The 20,279-nt window shown below is 38.5% G+C and overlaps 1 protein-coding gene across 1 annotated transcript in view; it reads left to right on the top strand.

Moving 5' to 3' along the window:
- Nucleotides 1-5,751: 5,751 nt before the first annotated feature.
- The window catches only part of PRKAA2 (protein kinase AMP-activated catalytic subunit alpha 2), a 114,786-nt gene continuing 100,258 nt past the window's right edge, over nucleotides 5,752-20,279 (top strand). Inside the window, exon 1 of the mRNA XM_087445853.1 lies at nucleotides 5,752-5,961. Coding sequence (XP_087301979.1) covers nucleotides 5,904-5,961 — 58 coding nt within the window. The 5' untranslated portion in view covers nucleotides 5,752-5,903. The remainder of the gene's footprint in view (nucleotides 5,962-20,279) is intronic.

The raw sequence follows: 20,279 nt of genomic DNA, 5'->3' as shown, positions 1-20,279 counted from the left end.
AAATCATACGGTATTTGACCTTCTCCCTCTGACTTATTTCACTTTGCATCATGCCCTCAATGTCCATCCATGTTGTCACAAATGGCTGGATTTCATCGTTTCTTATGGCTGAGTAGTATTCCATTGTGTATATATACCACAGCTTCTTTATCCCTTCGTCCCTTGATGGGCACTTAGGTTGCTTCCAAGTCTTGGCTATTGTGAATAACGCTGCAATGAACACAGGGGTGCATGTACCTTTGCAAATTGGTGTTTTCAAGTTCTTTGGATAAATACCCAACAGTGGAATAGCTGGATCATGTGGTAGTTCTATCCTTGATTTTTTGAGGAATCTCCATACTGTTTTCCATAGTGGCTGCACCAGTTTGCACTCCCACCAGCAGTGTATGAGAGTTCCCTTCTCTCCACAACCTCTCCAACACATGTTGTTTCCTGTCTTGTTAATTATAGCCATTCTGACAGGCGTGAGGTGATATCTCATTGTAGTTTTGATTTGTATTTCCCTGATAGTTAGTGATTTTGAACATCTTTTCATGTGTCTGTTGGCCATCTGTATATCTTCTTTGGAGAAATGTCTGTTCAGGTCTTTTGCCCATTTTTTAATTGGGTTGGTAGTTTTTTTGTTGTTGAGATGCATGAGTTCTTTATATATTTTGGAGATTAAGCCCTTATCAGATGTATGGTTTGCAAATATCTTCTCCCAATTGTTAGGTTGTCTTTTCGTTTTGTTGATGGTTTCCTTTGCTGTGCAGAAGCTTTTTAGTTTGGTGTAGTCCCATTTGTTTATTTTTTCTATTGTTTCTCTTGCCCGGTCAGATGTGGTGTTTGAAAAGATGTTGCTAAGACTGATGTCAAAGAGCGTACTGCCTATGTTTTCTTCTAGAACTTTCACAGTTTCAGGTCTTACATTCAAGTCTTTAATCCATTTGGAGTTAATTTTTGTGTATGGTGTAAGGTAAGGATCTACTTTCACTTTTTTGCATATGGCTATCCAGTTTTCCCAACACCATTTGTTGAAGAGACTTTCTTTTCCCCATTGTATGTTCTTGGCTCCTTTGTCAAAGATTAGCTGTCCATAGACGTGTGGGTTTATTTCTGGGCTTTCGATTCTATTCCATTGATCTGTGTGTCTGTTTTTGTGCCAGTACCATGTTGTTTTGGTTACTATAGCTTTGTAGTATATTTTGAAATCAGGGAGTGTGATACCTCCAGCTTTGTTCTTTTTTCTCAGGATTCCTTTAGCTATTCGGGGTCTTTTGTTGTTCCATATAAATTTTAGGATTCTTTGTTCTATTTCTGTGAAAAATGTTGTTGGAACTTTGATAGGGATTGCATTGAATCTATAGATGGCTTTAGGAAGTATGGACATCTTAACTATGTTAATTCTTCCAATCCAAGAGCACGGAATATCTTTCCATTTCTTTGTGTCTTCTTCAATTTCTTTCAGAAATGTTTTATAGTTTTCGTGTACAGATCTTTCACCTCTTTGGTTAAGTTTATTCCTAGGTATTTTATTCTTTTTGTTGCAATTGTAAATGGGATGGTATTCTTAATTTCTCTTTCTGCTACTTCGTTGTTAGTGTACAGAAATGCAACTGATTTTGGTATGTTGATTTTGTATCCTGCAACTTTACCATATTCGTTTATTACTTCTAAAAGTTTTCTGGTGGATTCTTTAGGGTTTTCTATATATAAAATCATGTCATCTGCAAATAGTGACAGTTTCACTTCTTCCTTTCCAATTTGGATCCCTTTTATTTCTTTCTCTTGCCTGATTGCTCTGGCTAGGACTTCCAATACTATGTTAAATAGGAGTGGTGACAGTGGGCATCCTTGTCTGGTTCCTGTTCTTAGAGGGATAGCTTTCAGTTTTTCACCATTGAGGATGATATTAGCTGTGGGTTTCTCATATATGGTCTTTATTATGTTGAGGTACTTTCCTTCTATACCCATTTTATTCAGAGTTTTTATCATAAATGGATGCTGGATCTTGTCAAATGCTTTCTCTGCATCTATTGAGATGATCATGTGATTTTTGTTCTTCATTTTATTAATGTGGTGTATTACGTTGATTGATTTGCGAATGTTAAACCATCCCTGCATACCTGGAATAAATCCCACTTGATCATGGTGTATAATCTTTTAACATATTGTTGTATGCGATTTGCTAGTATTTTGTTGAGGATTTTCGCATCGATGTTCATCAGTGATATTGGCCTGTAATTTTCTTTTTGTGTTGTCCTTGTCTGGTTTTGGTATCAGGGTAATGTCAGCTTCGTAGAATGAGTTAGGAGCTTCCCCCTCCTCAATTTTTGGAAGAGTTTGAGAAGGATAGGTATTAAGTCTTCTTTGAATGTTTGGTAGAATTCACCAGGGAAGCCGTCTGGTCCTGGACTTTTATTTTTGGGGAGGTTTTTGATTACTGTTTCGATCTCCTTACTGGTGATTGGTCTATTCAAATTCTCTACTTCTTCTTGATCCAGTTTTGGAAGGTTGTATGATTCTAAGAATTTATCCATTTCTTCCAGATTGTCGAATTGGTTGGCATATAGTTTTTCATAGTATTCTCTTATAATCTTTTGTATTTCTGAGGTGTCTGTTGTAACCTCTCCTCTTTCATTTCTGATTTTACTTATTTGTGCCTTCTCTCTTTTTTTCTTGGTGAGTCTAGCTAAAGGTTTGTCTATTTTGTTGATCTTTTCAAAGAACCAGCTCTTGGTTTTATTAATTTTTTCTATTGTTTTTGGTTTCTTTTTTTTTTCTTTCTGCTCTGATTTTTATTATTTCCCTTCTTGTACTGATTTGGGGCTTTGTTTGTTCTTCTTTTTCCAGTTCCTTTAGGTGCATTGTTAGATTGTTTATTTGAGATTTTTCTTGTTTGTTGAGATAGGCCTGTATTGCTATAAACTTCCCTCTTAGGACCGCTTTTGCTTTATCCCATAAATTCTGTCATGTCTTATTTTCATTTTCATTTGTCTCCAGGGATTTTTGATTTCTTCTTTGATTTCTTCATTAACCCAGTCGTTGTTCAGTAGCATTTTGTTTAATCTCCATGTATTTGTGGCTTTTCTGATTTTCTTCCTATAGTTGATTTCTAGTTTCATACCTTTGTGGTCAGAAAAGATGCTTGGTATTATTTCAATCCTCTTAAATTTATGGAGACTTGTTTTGTGGCCTAATATGTGATCAATCCTGGAGAACGTTCCATGTGCATTTGAAAAGAACGTGTATTCTTCGGTTTTTGGATGGAATGCTCTGTATATATCTACTAGGTCCATCTGTTCTAGTGTGTCGTTTAAGGCCAATGTTTCCTTATTGATCTTCTGTTTGGATGATCTATCCGTTGGTGTAAGTGGAGTGTTAAAGTCCCTACTATTATTGTGTTACTGTCTATTTCTGTTTTTATGTCTGTTAATAATTGCTTTATATATTTAGGTGCACCTACATTGGGTGCGTAGATATTTACAAGTGTTATATCCTCTTGTTGGATTGTTCCCTTGATCATTATGTAATGCCCTTCTTTGTCTCGTTTTACAGTTTTTGTTTTAAAGTCTATTTTGTCTGATATGAGTACTGCTACCCCAGCTTTCTTTTCATTGCCATTTGCGTGGAGTATCTTTTTCCATCCCTTCACTTTCAGTTTGTGAGTGTCTTTAGGTCTGAAGCGTGTCTCTTGTATGCAGCATATATATGGGTCTTGTTTTTTTATCCAGTCAGCCACCCTATGCCTTTTAATTGGAGCATTTAGTCCATCGATGTTTAAAGTAGCTATTGATAAGTATGTACTTACTGCCATTTTTTAACTTTTTTTTTTTTTCCTCAGTGTTTTAGTAGTCCTTCTCTGTTCCTTACTTCTTCTATACAGAATTGATGGTCACTTTAGTTTGACCTCTGTCTGAAAGCTGTACTCTTTAACTACCCTCCTCCCTCCTTTTATGTTTTTGATATCATATCCAACCTTTTTTTTGTGCATTTGTATCCATTACGTTCTAATCGTGGAAATAGATAATTTTTCCTATTTGTGGTCTTCTCTTTTCCCCTTAAATCAGTCCCTTTAACATTTCTTGTAACACTGGTTTCTTGGTGACAAACTCCTTTAATTTTTGCTTATCTGGGAAAATTTTGATCTCTCCTTCCATTTTGAACGATAACCTTGATGGGTAGAGTATTCTTGGCTGTAAGTTTTTTCCTTTTAGCACTTTAAATATATCATGCCATTCTCTTCTAGCCTGTAAGGTTTCTGCTGAGAAGTCAGCTGATAGCCTTATGGGGTTTCCTTTGTATGTAACTTGACATTCTCTTGCGGCTTTTAGGATTCTCTCTTTATCTTTAATTCTGGACATTTTGATTATGATGTGTCTTGGTGTGGGCCTCTTTGGGTTTATCTTGTTTGGGGCTCTCTGTGCCTCCTGTACCTGGATGTCTGTTTCCTTCCTTAGGTTAGGGAAGTTTTCATCTATTATTTCTTGAAATAGATTCTCTGCCCCCTTGTCTCGCTCTTCTCCTTCCGGGACACCTATAACACGGATGTTAGTGCGCTTGATGTTGTCCCAGAGGTCCCTTAGACTGTCCTCACTCTTTTTAATTCTTTTCTCTTTTACCTGTTCACCTTGGGTAATTTCTTCTAGTCTTTCTTCCAGCTCACAGATCCGTTCTTCTGTATCCTCTACTCTGCTTTTGAGTCCCTCTAATGAGTTTTTCATTTCCAGTATTGTATTCTTCATTTCTGATTGGTTCTTTTTATATCTTCCATTTCTTTGTTGACATTCTCACTGAGTCCATCTATTCTTCTCCCCAGATCAGTGAGCATCCTTAACACTCTTAGTTTGAACTCTCTGTCGGGTAGGTTGCTCATTTCTGTTTCACTAAGTTCCTTTTCTGGGGTTTTGTCCTGTTCCCTTACTTGGAATGTATTCTTTTGCCTCTTCATTTTGCCTCTTTCCCTGTGCTTGTGTCTACGTATTAGGTAGGTCAGCTATGTCTCCTGCTCTTGGATAGGTGACCTTATGTAAGTGATGGCTTAGGAGGCTTCCAGTGTGCTTCCCTCAGTTCTCAATGTTCCAGGGGTGACCCCTATGTGGGCTACGTGTATCCTTCTGCTGTGGCCTGTTTGCTTTCCCTGTAGGCGCCCAGGGAGGCTGAGTTATGCTCCTGGCCAGCTGTTGTAATGCTCAGCTGCTTGTAGTTGTTGTGGGCCCTTCAGTCTCTTTATCAGCTGTGGGGAGCCCCAGCACAGTTGGCTGCAAGTTCTAATACCACATTTGTGTTGCAGTATTTCTTTTAAGTGAGTAGGCCCCCACCGTGGCAGGTTGTTAGGCTCAGGGCCTTACAATTGCTGTAAGCCTCTAGCCTATTAGGTCTCTTGTCAGCTCTCTGAGGATTGCAGCTGGGTGGGGCTGGCCTCAGGCACAGGAGCACCCAATTGTTTCAGGTTTTGGAAGGTGGAGCAAACCTCCTATGTGGGTCTTTGAGAAGCACAAGTCTTCTGTGGCTGAGAAGCCCTGCCGCCCACAGGTCCACACACACAGTCAACACAGTCCTGCCCTGTGTGAGTGCCCCGACCTCCCCAAGTGGACCCAGTCTCTCCACGGCGGGAGCCCCACACACTCTGCCACCGCCCCACACTCTCCACCGGCTCCTTGTGCACACCCTGCCCCGCTCAAGTCAGCTCAGTTGCCAGGCTGCAGAGAATCCAGTCACCAATCTATGCAGGCCCACACGTTGCCTGAGGGCTTGTTGTTGGGTGGGGCTAGTCTCTAGGGTGGGCTGCCTGCCCTGGCTGAGCTGGATTAAATCGGTGCTCTAGCGGGTGGAGCAGACGCTGGGCTAGCAGGTCTCAGGGAGAACTCCAATGGCGTCTGTGTCAGCAGGCTCACACCAGGCCACAACAATGGCCGCCGCCAATGTCCCAGTCCCTGGAGAGGTCTCACCCCTCACCGAGATGCACTCAGGGCCTATTAGGTGAGTCTCTTGTCACCGAAGCACTGTGCACCTTTCTTTCTGGTGATTTTAGGATGCTTTCTGGAACGGGTGAGTTTGTGCGTGGGCCCTTTAAGAGCCAGTTTTAGTTTCTTTGTGAACCGGGTTTTCTGGGGGTGCTCCCCAATGCTTTAGTAGCAGGCAAAGTCAGATATTATGCCGCTGGTCTCAATTGTGCTGGGTCCACAAAATGCCCACAGAGGGGGCGCTCCCCGGCTCAGGGCCCCGCGCCTCCAGGGAGGCTGCGTACCTGTGAGCTGCTCCCGGCGGCCGTGAAGCTGGCGGCTTGTGAAGGCGGCGTTTTTCCTCTCCAGAAGGGAGTCTCTGCCTCTTCTACCCCAGTTAGGATTGTCCGCTGTTGCAGGAGTTCCTCTTATCCAGTTTTCAGTTCTGTCTCAGGGGTAATTTTTCCACGAGTAGTTGTAAATTGGCTGTGTCCACAGGAGGAGGTGAGTTCAGAGTCTGCCTACGCCGCCATCTTGACTCCGCCCCCCGAAGTCCTTTTCTAACTTTCCCTTCCCTCTAGAGATGGTCTTTAAGTAACTTTAGCATGCTTAGTGCATTTGTAATATGACACAATTTATAAAAACTTCTATTTTCACATAGCCATATTTCATAAAGTGAGGTTCACTCATAAGATCTTGATGCTAACAAAAATAGGATAGATGATAGATCAGAGAAAAGTCACAAAAGACAAAGATCATTAAGAGTTTGAGAAAGAGATTTTGTAGGGGGAAATTTTAAACAAACTAGGCTATTCAGCCTAGAAATTAGAATGGGGATTTGAAGATGGCCTTTTAGCATATGAAGCATTTTCACACAGAGTATGTTGTGTTTACGTGATGTACTGTATAGTCTGAGATGACTTGAGTTAATAGTGACTGCATCAGGGTAATGTTTGTACAGTGCGTGAAAGCTTATCAAGCACTTTCATGTACATTATCTCATTTTAATAATTTTTATAGCATTCAGTTGAGTTAAAAACATAAATGTTATATGTATCTTGTTACATACATATGTAAAAGAGTAGGAAAAAAAAACAATCTTTACTGATAGAAATGAGAGAAAGGACTATTGAATGTCAATATATCCAATGACCCAGGTTTTAATTAGATAGAGAGATGGGAATTCGTATGGGTCCACGCCTGACCCCCTAACATATGGGTAACGTAGGGAACTGATTAATTTAATTGAAGGCATAAGTATATGTTACAAGACCTGGCTAGCTGAACAAACCAACAAAACATCAGTCAAAGTGAAATCAAGTTCAAAGAGAAAGTATATGTGCATGACATATTGCATACTATCAATGAAAACAAACCCTAAGTTTTAGAAAATGGTGAAGTTAGGAATTCAGGATTATAGGGAATGCGTGAGGCACAACAAAAAGACAGGACAAAGAAGATGATATAAGAGAAAAGCCTGGAAAAAAGAGAGTTTTGAAGAGAATTCCTTATGAGAACAGAATTATGTGCAAGCTGCAACCATCTAGTCCACTATTCGTGAGGAATTGTCCATTCCATTGCCTATGTATGTAAAACCAAATAACTAGAAATAGATACCTAATACAAGAGAGAAAAATGATTGACCACGTATTGTGCATGAATATGTGTTTTCATGGTTACATTATCTAGCCAACTTTTAAATAAAGGAATTATCTCCTGTGATAGTGCTATTACGCCTTCCACTTCGACATTACTCACTCAACAAGTAGAGCACCCACTACGTGCTAGGCGCTCTTCTGGACACTGGGGATACAGTAGAGAATGAAATAAATATATTCTTGCCCTCATGCAGATTACTTTCTTGTGTGTGTGTGTGTGTGTGTGTCTGTGTGTGTGTGTGTGTGTATGTGTGTAGTGGGGGAGAGAAGAAAGAGGAGATAGAAGAAACAAAATAAAGAAGTTAAAAACGTGCAGTTTGTAAATGGTGATAAGTGTGATGGAGATGGAGGGAAGGTAGGGTCTGCTGGGGCATCAGTAAAAAAAAACATTTGTTGCTCAGGATAAAATATTAGGTGAAAAGAGCAGGACTGAAAACTGCATATAGGTACACTGCCTATTTTTATGTAAAAATATATTTGATACCCTATGCATAGAAAACAGAATATTAAATTCTGTTTAATATTAAAGTTCCTAAATATCAAATATTATCCTAAATATTAAAGTGATTATCTTTTGGGTTGAAGAAACTAAGACTGATTTTTAAAGTGCTTTTCTTTATACTTTGCCATTTTTATCAGTTTTTCTATGATTAGCATGTATTACTTTTATAAATCAGAAACAATAAAAATTTTAAGTTATTTTTCTAAATATCTATTTTCCATCTCCACCAAATAGAATGGTTTATACTCCACCATAATATATTTGGTTTAGATATACAGAAGAACCATTTTCTAGAAGATCATATAAAACCTTCCTGAAATGCCTATAGCATCTCCCTTTGCCATTTCTTTCTACTAAAATGTGATCAATTTTTTAAGCTCTGGATCAAAAGCCCCTGATTTCTCTCCCCTCATTCTGTTACTGCTTAGACCACTCATAAGATGGTTATCATCCATTTTCTTGTATTAATAGCCTCCTCTTGAGAGGCAGTGTGGTGTAATGGTTAAGAACAGAGATTCCAGAGACAGGCCACCTGGGTTTGAATTCCACCCTGCTACTCACTAGCTGTGAGACTTTGGCCAAGTTACCTAATCTTTCTGTGCCTCAGTTTCCTCACCCAAAAAACAGGATGCATATAATTTCTATCCCTCATAGATTATTGCAAAGAAAAGTGAGTTCATCCTTGCATGTTTCTTAGAACAATGCTTGGTGTATATTAAATATTACTCATTATTATTCTATATTTAATTTGCAGAAGGCAGGGACCACATTTTATATTTCTCTATATTCTAAGCTACATCTAAGCCTAGTGCTAGGAAATGCACCCATCCGTTTTATGTCCCTATGACCTAACATGTGGGGAACACGTGAGACTTGATGTGGGGGTGGGGAAAACAGAACGTCAAGCAGTTTTATATGTTATGTTTGTAATCCACTCTGTCATTCTTTGAGGTAAACAACAGATACGAAAGCCGAGGCTCTGAGATTTTAAACAACTTGCCCAAGATCACCCAGCTGTTAAGGGCAAATTAAACCCATGTTTGTTTGACTCTTTTCATTGTTTTGTATGTTGGAAACAAATATGAGCAAGTGGGTGAGTGAATTTGAGAAGGATCTGGAATTGTCTTTTGAGCTCCTGCTGTGTTTATTTCCCTACTGCTGTATTCCCAAAACTTAGCTCAGTGCCTACTTCACAGGAAGAGCTTAATAAATATTTATGGATAAGTGAATGAATAAATAAATGAAGAAAAGGACAAAGGAACAAATCAAGGAATGAATGGGCAAAATGACTTCTCAAAAAGTTATTTTCAGCCTTAATATCCAGTCCCCCTCATTCAGGATATGACAGATTCATGATAAATGCTTCTATTCAGTACCTAGAGAAAGTGGAGGAAGGAATTCATTACCTATTTGCTACATGTACAAATTCAGACCAACTGGTACACAATCGCCTGTGGTTTTATTTTTATAAAATGAGGAAGTAGTAAGTCTCCAGCTGTGTAACCATGAGCTTCATTTGTCTGGCTGTGGGTTCACTTGGAATAGGCAAAAGAATTCAAATAAATCTGTGTAGTGTGTCCCAAACATATTTTTTCTTTCTGATTCAAGTAACTTTGGGAAAACAATTTTATGTTTCAGATGATTGTATCTCTCCCCGAAACCTCCCACAAAAAATGAGCCTCAAGCTGGCAAAGGACTACAGGGACTCCTGGGGGGACTATTACAGATTCTTCTTTTGATTCAAACTACGCCCCCCTTCCCCTTAATATAAGCATGGGAGAAATACCGCAAGTTTAACATAAAAAGGATTTGTTTATAATAAGACGTTGACATGACAAAAACACATTAATACATATGCAGGGTACAATGAAAAACTGCTGCAAAAATCAGCTGTAAAAATGATTTTCCTTTAGATGAAAAATACCAGATTATTCAGGAATGAGCCAATATGTGTCTTTGTGAAGGAAGTTTATATCCCACTGGTGCTTATAAAACATTTCTCAATTTATAAAAATATGCTTTCTTGCATGATTTTAGAGTATACAAAAGTACTCATACTGGAAATGGCATAATATCATAATGTTTGATACGGTTACATTCTCTTCACTCACACAGACAAATCCTCAACATTGTAATTAATTTTGGAACAGGAAGGTTGCTTTGAGATAGCCAAATGACTATAATTTGTCAATACTGTGTAGTGAGAATAGCAGAAATATAAACAAGGTGAGTGTTAGTCACAGATGATCTTAAAATTTAGTGATCCACTACTAATGCCCAATATTGAACACGAAATCTCCCTAGTGTTAGAACCAGAACTTTGCTACAAATGAGGAAATGGCTAATGTTTGGTATTATTACTGTTATTTTTATTACCACACATATCTGAGTGTGTAGTTATATAACATTGTAGTTGTACAACATGGTTTCTCTCTTTTATTTTGTTTCCTGTGGTCATTGGTGGATAGTGAAAACTGTCTGAAGCATTTAATAAGCCTGAAGTTCTATTTTAATAGGATAAAACTCTTTTTCCTTATGTAATTTTCTGCACTGAATTAAAGTAACGGCAATAGATTTTATTATAAAAATGAATCACTGTCCTTTTAAATTTTATAAGGGGAATCATGACAGGTACATAACTATTAATTGTTAATACAACCATACAGACACATAGACATACCTGGAGGTTAGTGCCTAGCTCCTACATATTTGCATCCCATACATACACTTTTGTACTAAAAGGTAGACATTGTATTAAGGGTGATACAAATGGAGCATATTCCACAATCTGTGTATAACATGAGTTTCTTTTTTGTTTTGCAAGTTACTTCAAATATCCTGGCTTTTGTTTATGTTGCTTATGGTTTTTCACACAAGTGTGCTTATAAGGTTGACTCTTGTATTAATCATTTTTTGCTGCAGTGCGAACAACCCCGAAATGTAAGTGGCTTGTACTAATAAAGATTTACTTCATGCTCACAGGCTTGTGAGTTGCCTACAGCTTTGCTGGGCTCTATGTGTTTTTCCAGGATGGGACTATCTGAGGAAAGCTCTTCTTTTGGCAGAGGTCAGAAGCTCAAGAGGCCAAGCCAAACCACACAAGCATATTTAACACCTCTGCAAGGATGGGGTATATGTCACATCTGCTCACATTCCATTGGCCAAAGCGAGTAACATGGCCAAGCCTCTTGTCAACGCAGCGGGGAAGTTATTTCTCCACTGGGAGTGAGGGGATAGGAGAGTAAATATTAGGTGAAAAATAATACTATCTACCATGACCACAGATTAAAAAGCTAAGTCACATCCCTCAGTTACAAAAAGAGTTAAATACTAAAATATCCCAAATTTAAGTAAAATTTTAATATTTCTTTGGACAACTACTTACAAAGGACATGATTGTTTGGGAGCCAGAGTGGAAGTTCAGAGAAAGAAATATGATACATTAATTAAATCTAAGAAAGTACAAAACAAAATATATTCGTTCCTCTTTGGGGCTTCCTTAGTACCTATGTTTGCCTCTTTCATTTTACTTATTACTATGCTATCTGTTCATTTCTGAAGACAGAAGCATTATCTATTATCTTTGATACCTGAGGCCTAGTAAAATCCCTGGCATACAGGGAGCACTCAGTGAACGTTTGTTGAGTGACTAAATGAATTCATGATACATATTCCACAATATGTTTTTTTTATTGGTTCCTTTTCTTTCTTCTTTTTTTTTTTTTGTGAGGAAGACCAGCCCTGAGCTAACATCTGTGCTAATCCTCCTCTTTTTGCTGAGAAAGACTGGCTCTGAGCTAACATCTATTGCCAATCCTCCTCCTTTTTTTTCCCCAAAGCCCCAGTAGATAGTCGTATGTCATAGCTGCACATCCTTCTAGTTGCTGTATGTGGGATGCGGCCTCAGCACGGCCGGAGAAGCAGTGCGTTGGTGCGTGCCCGGGATCTGAACCTGGGCTGCCAGTAGCAGAGCGCGCGCACTTAACCGCTAAGCCACTGGCTGGCCCATTGGTTCCTTTTCAGTGCTGAAATTATTTGTAATTTATAACATAGAACTAACATATTTGCTTTTCTCCTCCCATTTTCTTTTTCTACCTGAAACTTTTCACTTCTCCTTTTCTCAGTGAGGTTATTTTATTTTAAATAAGTTGAACACGTTTCATTTGATATACCTCAAGTATTTTCCTGCAGATAAGTTTTGTGAACGCACACGTGCATGCCTGTGTGTGTGTGAGAGAGAGAGAAAAAGTGATCTGTGCAGTTTTTATACATTTAGGGAATACCTTTAGGGTATTCACCATTCATTGACTATACTACTGATGAAAATCAGTTCTTGAACTGGATTCTTTCCACATTTATTTCATTGTGATTTGCTTAGTGGGAAAACCTTCAGAGATTCACATCACATAGTCATGAGCCCGTCAGGAGGACTATTCCCATACTGGCACAGTTAAAATGATTTCAGATAGATTGTAGAGTGCAGTGCCTTCACGGTAAATAGCAGACAACAATATAAAGGAATGAGAAAGCTGATGACAATTCAAAAAGATGAAAATGGAAATAGTAGAATGCAAACTGGTTTCTATTACCATTCAACACATATAATGAACCTTTCAATTTCTATAAAACTACGTTCAACTCACTTAGATCAATTGTGTATTTTTCATGATCTAAACTTCACACTGAAGTTATGAAGTATTTAAAATGAAGTTCACACAAAATTGCATCTTTGCAAATCATCCAGCAATAATATAGAAACATCATCTCTACAATTCCTTCCGCTTCCCCAAACCATGACTTTCCAGTTCTGTAGCTGGTTTTAGATAGACAAGTACGTGACAAGAGTAGAAAAAAATTATTTTAACGTAGCTATGCAAAAGGAAACAGAATTTGCTCATGGCTTTTACATATGCATATCATCTTACTACAGGAAACTTAATTGTTCATGACAAAGCTTTTGTGTGTGTGTGAGGAAGATTAGACCTCAGCTAACATCTGTTGCTAATCCTCTTCCTTTTGCTGAGGAAGATTGGCCCTGAGCTAACATCTGTGCCCATCTTCCCCTATTTTATATGTGGGATGCCTGCCACAGCATGGTTTGAGGAGCGCTGCCTAGGTCTGCACCCAGGATCCAAACCTGTGAACCCCGGGCCGCCAAAGAGATCATGCAAACTTAACCACTACACCACCAGAACGGCCACCATGACAAAGCTTTTGAGGACTCAAATGGGTATGATTTCTTAGTTCAAGTGAACTTGGCTTTTTTTTTTCTTATGGGTTAAAATGTGATAACAGTTTAGAGACTAAATGAATTATCCAAAATCACACAGCGAAGCCAGCTAGCCTCATGAAATACCACATTTGAATATTCAGAAGATTTTAATTTAGGAACTTAGACACATCATGGCAGAAATAGTAAAGTGATTAAGAACAGTTAACATTAGGGGCCGGCCCCGTGGCTTAGCGGTTGAGTGCGCGCGCTCCGCTGCTGGCGGCTCGGGTTCGGATCCCTGGCGAGCACTGTCACACCGCTTCTCCGGCCACGCTGAGGCCGCGTTCCACATACAGCAACTAGAAGGATGTGAAACTATGACATACAACCATCTACTGGGGCTTTGGGGGAAAAAAAAAGGAGGAGGATTGGCAGTAGATGTTAGCTCAGGACTCATCTTCCTCACAAAAATAAATAAATAAATAAAATAAAATAAAAAATAAAAAAAAACAGTTAACATTTGAAACCTCAAAATTCTTTGCTTAATGCTGAGAAGCATTTGCAATACAATATTTGTTTTTATCTGATGATTGACTGTATTCTAAGGATTCTCTCAGATCCAAACTCAGTTAAGACCCGTCACATAAAGCTATGATATAGAGCTCCCAACAGCAATTGAGTGAGGACACACAAATTTGTGTAGGGATTTGTTTTTTAATTTATATTTGAAAAATGTTCCTGACTGATGGGAAAAAGTAAGGAGCTATTCATAAAACCTTTGGCTTATTTCCACGAAAATGCTCGATTTACTAAGCAGGAAATAAGGTGTAGAATGTGCTTTCAACCAAAGTAGGAATTCATTTCTCCAATTTATAAAAGCTATTCATTCCTTCTACTACTAACCCAAACATTTCCTCATCTGATATCTCTTGTAGGCTTGACTCTTTAAATCAAGCTCAAGAATAAGTGTTTATGGCACCCTCTTTCGTGAAGAAGAGGAAAGGGCAATCCCTTTTCAATGCTGATAAATTCTACTTGGTGACAAGGATGGGGGTTACTTGGTGTGGCAAGAAACTTGCTAGAGTGGCATGGCCCTGCTTTATTTGATACTATGGCAACCTTTTTCAGGTGAAAGCCTGGAGTTTGCTAGGGCGTGTCCAAATTTTGTAGAATGAATTTTGGACTGGTGAAGATGAGCAAGGTGTTGTTAAGACATTCAGACTTTGGATGGATCAGGAATGGAAAACAGGAGTAAATATCAAAAATGTGGAACAGCCTTACCCTGCAAATTAAGAGGCAAAGTAAGGAACAGCTGGTGAGCATTAACAACAGGTGTCTACATGACTGACGCAGAGAGCACTTCCAGCAATAATTCAGGGTTGAAGCTGAGTTTTGGATTCAAGAAACATAGTCAATGTTGGGACTTAGAAACATGGGATTTATTAAAGACAGGTTTGATTAATTCTGCCTCAAAAAAAGAAAAAAAATCCCTCCCTTGCCTTTCAAGCTGTTTTCATTAAGCAGTCACCACATGATTTAGCTTTTGCCCTGTGGGCATCATAAAGATACCATTAGATTTTAGAACAGGGAAGTAAAGAAAAGGGCAGAAAGCATATATAATCACACTCTTTTACAAGTCTATGTTTCTGAGGGTATTTATGTCATATGCAATGAAAATAGGTAACAAAAATCAAGTAACTTCTTTCCTCTGTAAACAGAGTTTGGTGAAAGAAATATAATGAGGTGCCATTTTAATCCATGAGTTGAAAAATAAGTAACTTGTTTTTTAATTGTTTCCTGGGTCCAAGTTTTCTCCTTGAGAAGGTAAGAGCCTTCAGGGCTCTGATCATGAGATACTTCTTTTGTATCTAGCATGGGAGGCACTAAAAAATTCTTGAAGCTTGAATTACATTTTAAAAAATTAGCATTTAACTTACCAAAAGAATTCCTCTAATGATTCAACTTTACAGTAAGCCAAATAATAGTTAACTGAAAAAAGCCATATTAAAAGTAGTTGTAAGTTTTATAAAAGTGAATTAGAATCAGTTAAAAAAAAAATGCCTCCAAATTTTTTTCTTCATTGTTCCCCAAATAACATTTGAAAAAGATTATAAAAGGCTTGAAATACACATTTTAAAAAATAGAGGGAGATACTTAAGGTGATTTCTTTTTATTCCTCATGAGGAAAAATTTAAAGTCCCATTTCTGAGAATATAGTTGAAGATAGTGTTGACCTTAAGTTTTCTTCCTGGAAAAACTCACAAGAGATGCTGTGATAAGTTTCTCATTGCTCATTATAATTTTTAGCATTTCCCTAATCTTTGTCTGTAGCCGAAGGTGCCTGAAATTCTACACATTTTATTATGTACTCTATGTGAGATATTCAGGTGGATCACTAATGGAAGAGTATCAGAGCAGGATCACAGTGGGGATGCCAACCACATGCTCGCTTTCTGAATTCTGGCAAGGGGACCAAAGTGTCAAATTTGTTGAGGACCTCCTCCCAACATGCTTTGTTTTCCCTCCTCCCTTTTTCCTAGTAATAGGAAAAGCTTTCTGGGGCACTAGGATCATGGCACAAAGAGGAAAAACAAAGTGGGGGAAATTAAAGCTGCCTCCAATCTCTGGGAAAGCAGAAGACGTTCCCTGAGAAGGTCAGAATTACCCAAGTGATAGAAGGAAGCAGAAAGACAGGTACACTAAAACTTGGGCTACTCAGTCATGGTTTGCAGGGATAACTGCTAATGCGGATGAGGTCCTTCACGTGTTGCTCAGTCCTTTTCCTGAGAAACTTGTTTCAAGTCCTGTGTTTTAACAGGCTGTAAACTAAAAGAACAAAATCACCTTTCAATTGTTAAAGAGTTGTAGTCGCTGGGAGAAGAAAAGAAACAAAAATTTCTCCTCCTCAATTTTGAGGATCATGATGGCAGCAGAGGGCGCCAGATGGACAAGGAATGCTGAGGAACACTGGGAAACGGAATGAGTATGGGTCACTTGGGTTCCACAGAGAACAGAGAGGTCAGAACTTAATAAAACCTCAGGGAAAACTCAGTTCCTGTAACATTTCTATTTGTTTCCAAAGCTACCATGGCCTGGGGAAAGAAGCATAATTTTTTAAAGTAAAACTATTATTTTATTTCGAATTTAGTTTATGAAGGACAATATTGTCTTCCTCGAGCCCATACAAAAAAATTATTTCTGGCTTTGAACAGTAATAGATTAAATGAGTGGACTAATTTTGTACAAAAGACAAAATCTGAATTCCCTTTGAACTTGGTAGTGGAAATAGTGCTCCTTCCTTCCTTTATTCATTCTTCAAATATTTAAAGAATACCAACAATGTATAAGGCTCAGCGAAGCAAGAAGATGTCATAAATAGTTACTAATGATAGTGTAAATGCAGTAGCTTAATAATGGTTTATTTTAACGAAATAAATCATAGATTCAAGAGTGCTGCTTTCATAGCTCTCTCCAATGGGAAAGGGTAGGACTATGCCAGGTGCTCTAGGAATTGGCAGGGTGTGCAATACTCAAGTACAGCAGTACACAGAAAAGAGGAGTTGAGAATCACAACCGTCTAGGAATATGATGAAGAATAAAAGTTTTCTTGTTCCTAGGCTTTGTAGTCATTCTATATCAATAACTGTCCTAGAAACTGATAATTAGACAAAAGAGATATAGCTACAGCTTAATAGAATGCCAGAGCAAAAGATTAATTCTAGCCAAGAGTGATTAGAGAATTCTCTGTGAAAAGATGGGCATGATTACATGACGTAAGACTTTAAAAGGTAAGATAGCTCTTGAATTATTAAACAATACACTCTTAAAACATTTATTGAGACCCTAGGTGCTTGGGATACAAAGATTAATAGGATAAAACCCATGCCCTTGAATATTTCAGGCAGGGGACCTATACAACAAAAAAGCGAGAAAAAACAATGTCACAGAACAAATGCAATGTTACAGCACGGTATGGTGCTAGAACAGAAGTGATACGGGACCAAGAAGCCTTTAGTGCTGCCTGCGAGGGGATAGGAAAATTATGATAAAGTTATGCCTGAGCTGAGATTTCATTCAGTTGTTATTCATTCATTCAACTAACATGTATTAAGTGCTTACTATGTTCACAGTGCTTGCCCTCAAGGGATTAATGGTCACCAGACACATAAGTAGATAAATAGAATGATGGATTTATTAAGTATAATGTACATAATGTTGTTAAAGACAGGCTAGTCAAATGTATCTGAGAGGTTGAGGAAAGGCTGCATACAGAAGGTGAATTTTGAAACATGTGGAGGTATTTGTTAGGCAGACTGTGATTGGGGGTACCAAGGACTAAAGGAGTTCTAGACAATGAGAACAATGGGAGGACAGGTGCATTGGCCCACCACAGCTTGGTGTGTGCACAGAACAGAAAGAAATTTGATAGGACTAGAGCTTTGAGTAAGGAAGATGAGATGACCAGATTATAGAGGGCCTTGAATGCAGACTTAAAGACTTTAACTTTATTCTGTAGATCAGTACTTTTCAAACTGGATTCCACTAAGTCCTTGAGTTCCAGGGAAGTACCTCAGAAGATAAAGGGCATGCCAAAGTGTAGATTTTAGGGGTCCATGAATTCCAGACTATAGAGTTTTAAACATTAATCTTTAGGCAATGTAAAATCTTTGAACATTTTTAAGGAAGGAGGTGACAGGTTAAGAACTGTTTTAGGAGGATTTATCCATCCACAAAACCATGCTAGAAATCTGGAAGTCATCCAAAATTGCTCCATTTCTCTCCTAATTCATAAACAAGCGGTCACTAAATCCTAGTCATTCTTTCTCCTAAATATCTCTCAAATCCATCCTCTCCCCTCCTTCCCTACTAGAACTGCCAGGGATTCCAGTCCTCATCATTTTTCCCCTGGTCAAATAAAAGAGCCTCCTAACTTACTGGTCCACACTCTTCAGTCAATCTTATCCACACTTTGTCATATCACTTACTGCATATCACTTATTAATATATTTGAAGTTTATTAACTTAAGTGTATATGTTTTCCATCAGACTATAAGTCCCTTGAAAGCAGCTATGGGAGGTCCTGAAGGACTGCCAATCAAGATTCACTTCTAAATGTTCTACAGTTATTCATTCTATCCTACACTATCATTTTCTCCTTTTCTGCTGATCATCTCCATCAATTTACAAGCATGTTGTATATTTCCTCATCCTAAAAATTGCACCCTTGTCTCCACATCTCCCATTTGCTACTGCCTGCTTCACAGCAAAACTAAAAAATCTCTCTGCTCCCTTTCATAGCAAATCTGAAAAGAATCGTATAGAATCACCTCTATTTCTTCACTTCAATTTTCTCATAAACACACTCCACTCCAAATTCTATCTCCATCATTCCACTACAAAGTCATTTGTCAAGGCTGTCAAATCCAATAGTTAACTCTTTATCCTCATCTCACTTGACCTCTTGGTAGCATTAGACATGGTGGATAATAGTGTCTTGAAATAGATAATACTTTCTTAAATTTCCTCCTACCTTAGTAGATATTCCTTTTCAGTATCTTTTGCTAAATCCTCTTCCTTTACAGATCTCTAAATCTGGGATATCTCAGTCTGAGAGTCTCTTCCTTTCGCTGTTTATTTTCACTTCCTAAAGGATCTCCAGTCCTATGGTATGCATATATGCTGATAATTTTGAAACCTATGTTTTCAATAGAGAGCTCTCCTCTGAAGTTCACACTCTTGTGGTCAACTACCTACTTGACACGTCCTTTTGAATTTCTATTAAACATCTCAAACTTACCATGGTCAAAACAGAATTTCATCCCTTATCCTCCCCTTCCTTCCAATTTATTTCTCACGAAGCCTTTTGAATTGCAGTCTATGGCTGCCTTGCTCATCTAGTTGTACGGGCCAAAAAATCTAAGTCTTTGATTTCTCCTTTGTGATTCTTCTCACACCTCTCATCCAACCACTGGCAAATCCTCTTGGTGCTAACATCAAAAGAGATACCAAGGGGTCGGCCCGGTGGCGCAAGCGGTTGAGTGCGCATGCTCTGCTGCGGCGGCCCGGGTTTGCCGGTTTGGATCCTGGGCGCTCACCAACGCACTGCTTGTCAAGCCTTGCTGTGGCAATGTCCCATATAAAGTAGAGGAAGATGGGCATGGATGTTAGCTCAGAGCCAGTCTTCCTCAGAAAAAAGAGGAGGATTGGCATCAGATGTTAGCTCAGGGCTGATCTTCCTCACAAAAAAAAAAAAAAAAAGAGATACCAAAACTGAATGCCTCTCACCATCTTCACTGCCACCACCCTCGTGTATGCTACTATCAACTCTCACCTGGTCTATTGTGATGGGCTCTTAATTAGTTTCTTTGCTTCCACTCTCATCTCCTTAGATTCTTTGCCACCCAGCCATCTAGAGATATCCTTTGAGTTTATAATTCACATCACGTCACTCTCCTGTTCAAAAATCCTCCAAAAATATGTGATCACACTTTTAAAAAAATTCAAAGTTTTTAACATAGCCTACCCAATATGATCTGGCTCTAGGAATTCTAATTGCAAACCCATGCTCATTCTTGTCGTCACCACTCTGGACAGAGTGACTCTCCTGCTACTCCTCTAATATGCTATTTGCACTGTCTTAAGGCCTTTGCACTTACTCTTCCTTCTATCTGGAATGCTGTCATCCCAGATATTTCTTTTTCTTTCTTTTTTTTTTTTTTGTGTGTAAGTGTATGTGTTTAATCACAGAATTATGCTACTGAGAATTATGAACATCTTTTATTAATTGGAAGTGAAATGTTTTTGAAAACTTCACAATTAGACATACTATTTTGACCAAATGCATTTCATTCTTTTTGAATTACAGGTCAATTCAATAAACATTTATTTATTTATTTATTTATTTATTGGTGAGGAAGACCAGCCCTGAGCCAACATCCAATGCCAACCCTCCTCTTTTTGCTGAGGAAGACTGGCCCTGGGCT

This window comes from Ceratotherium simum, chromosome 22 (genome assembly GCF_057802395.1).
Source record: "Ceratotherium simum simum isolate JZ-2026a chromosome 22, ASM5780239v1, whole genome shotgun sequence".
Classification (NCBI taxonomy): Eukaryota; Metazoa; Chordata; class Mammalia; order Perissodactyla; family Rhinocerotidae; genus Ceratotherium; species Ceratotherium simum.
The sequence above is the reverse complement of the archived record's forward strand: the minus strand, read 5'-3'. Positions and strand labels throughout refer to the sequence as shown.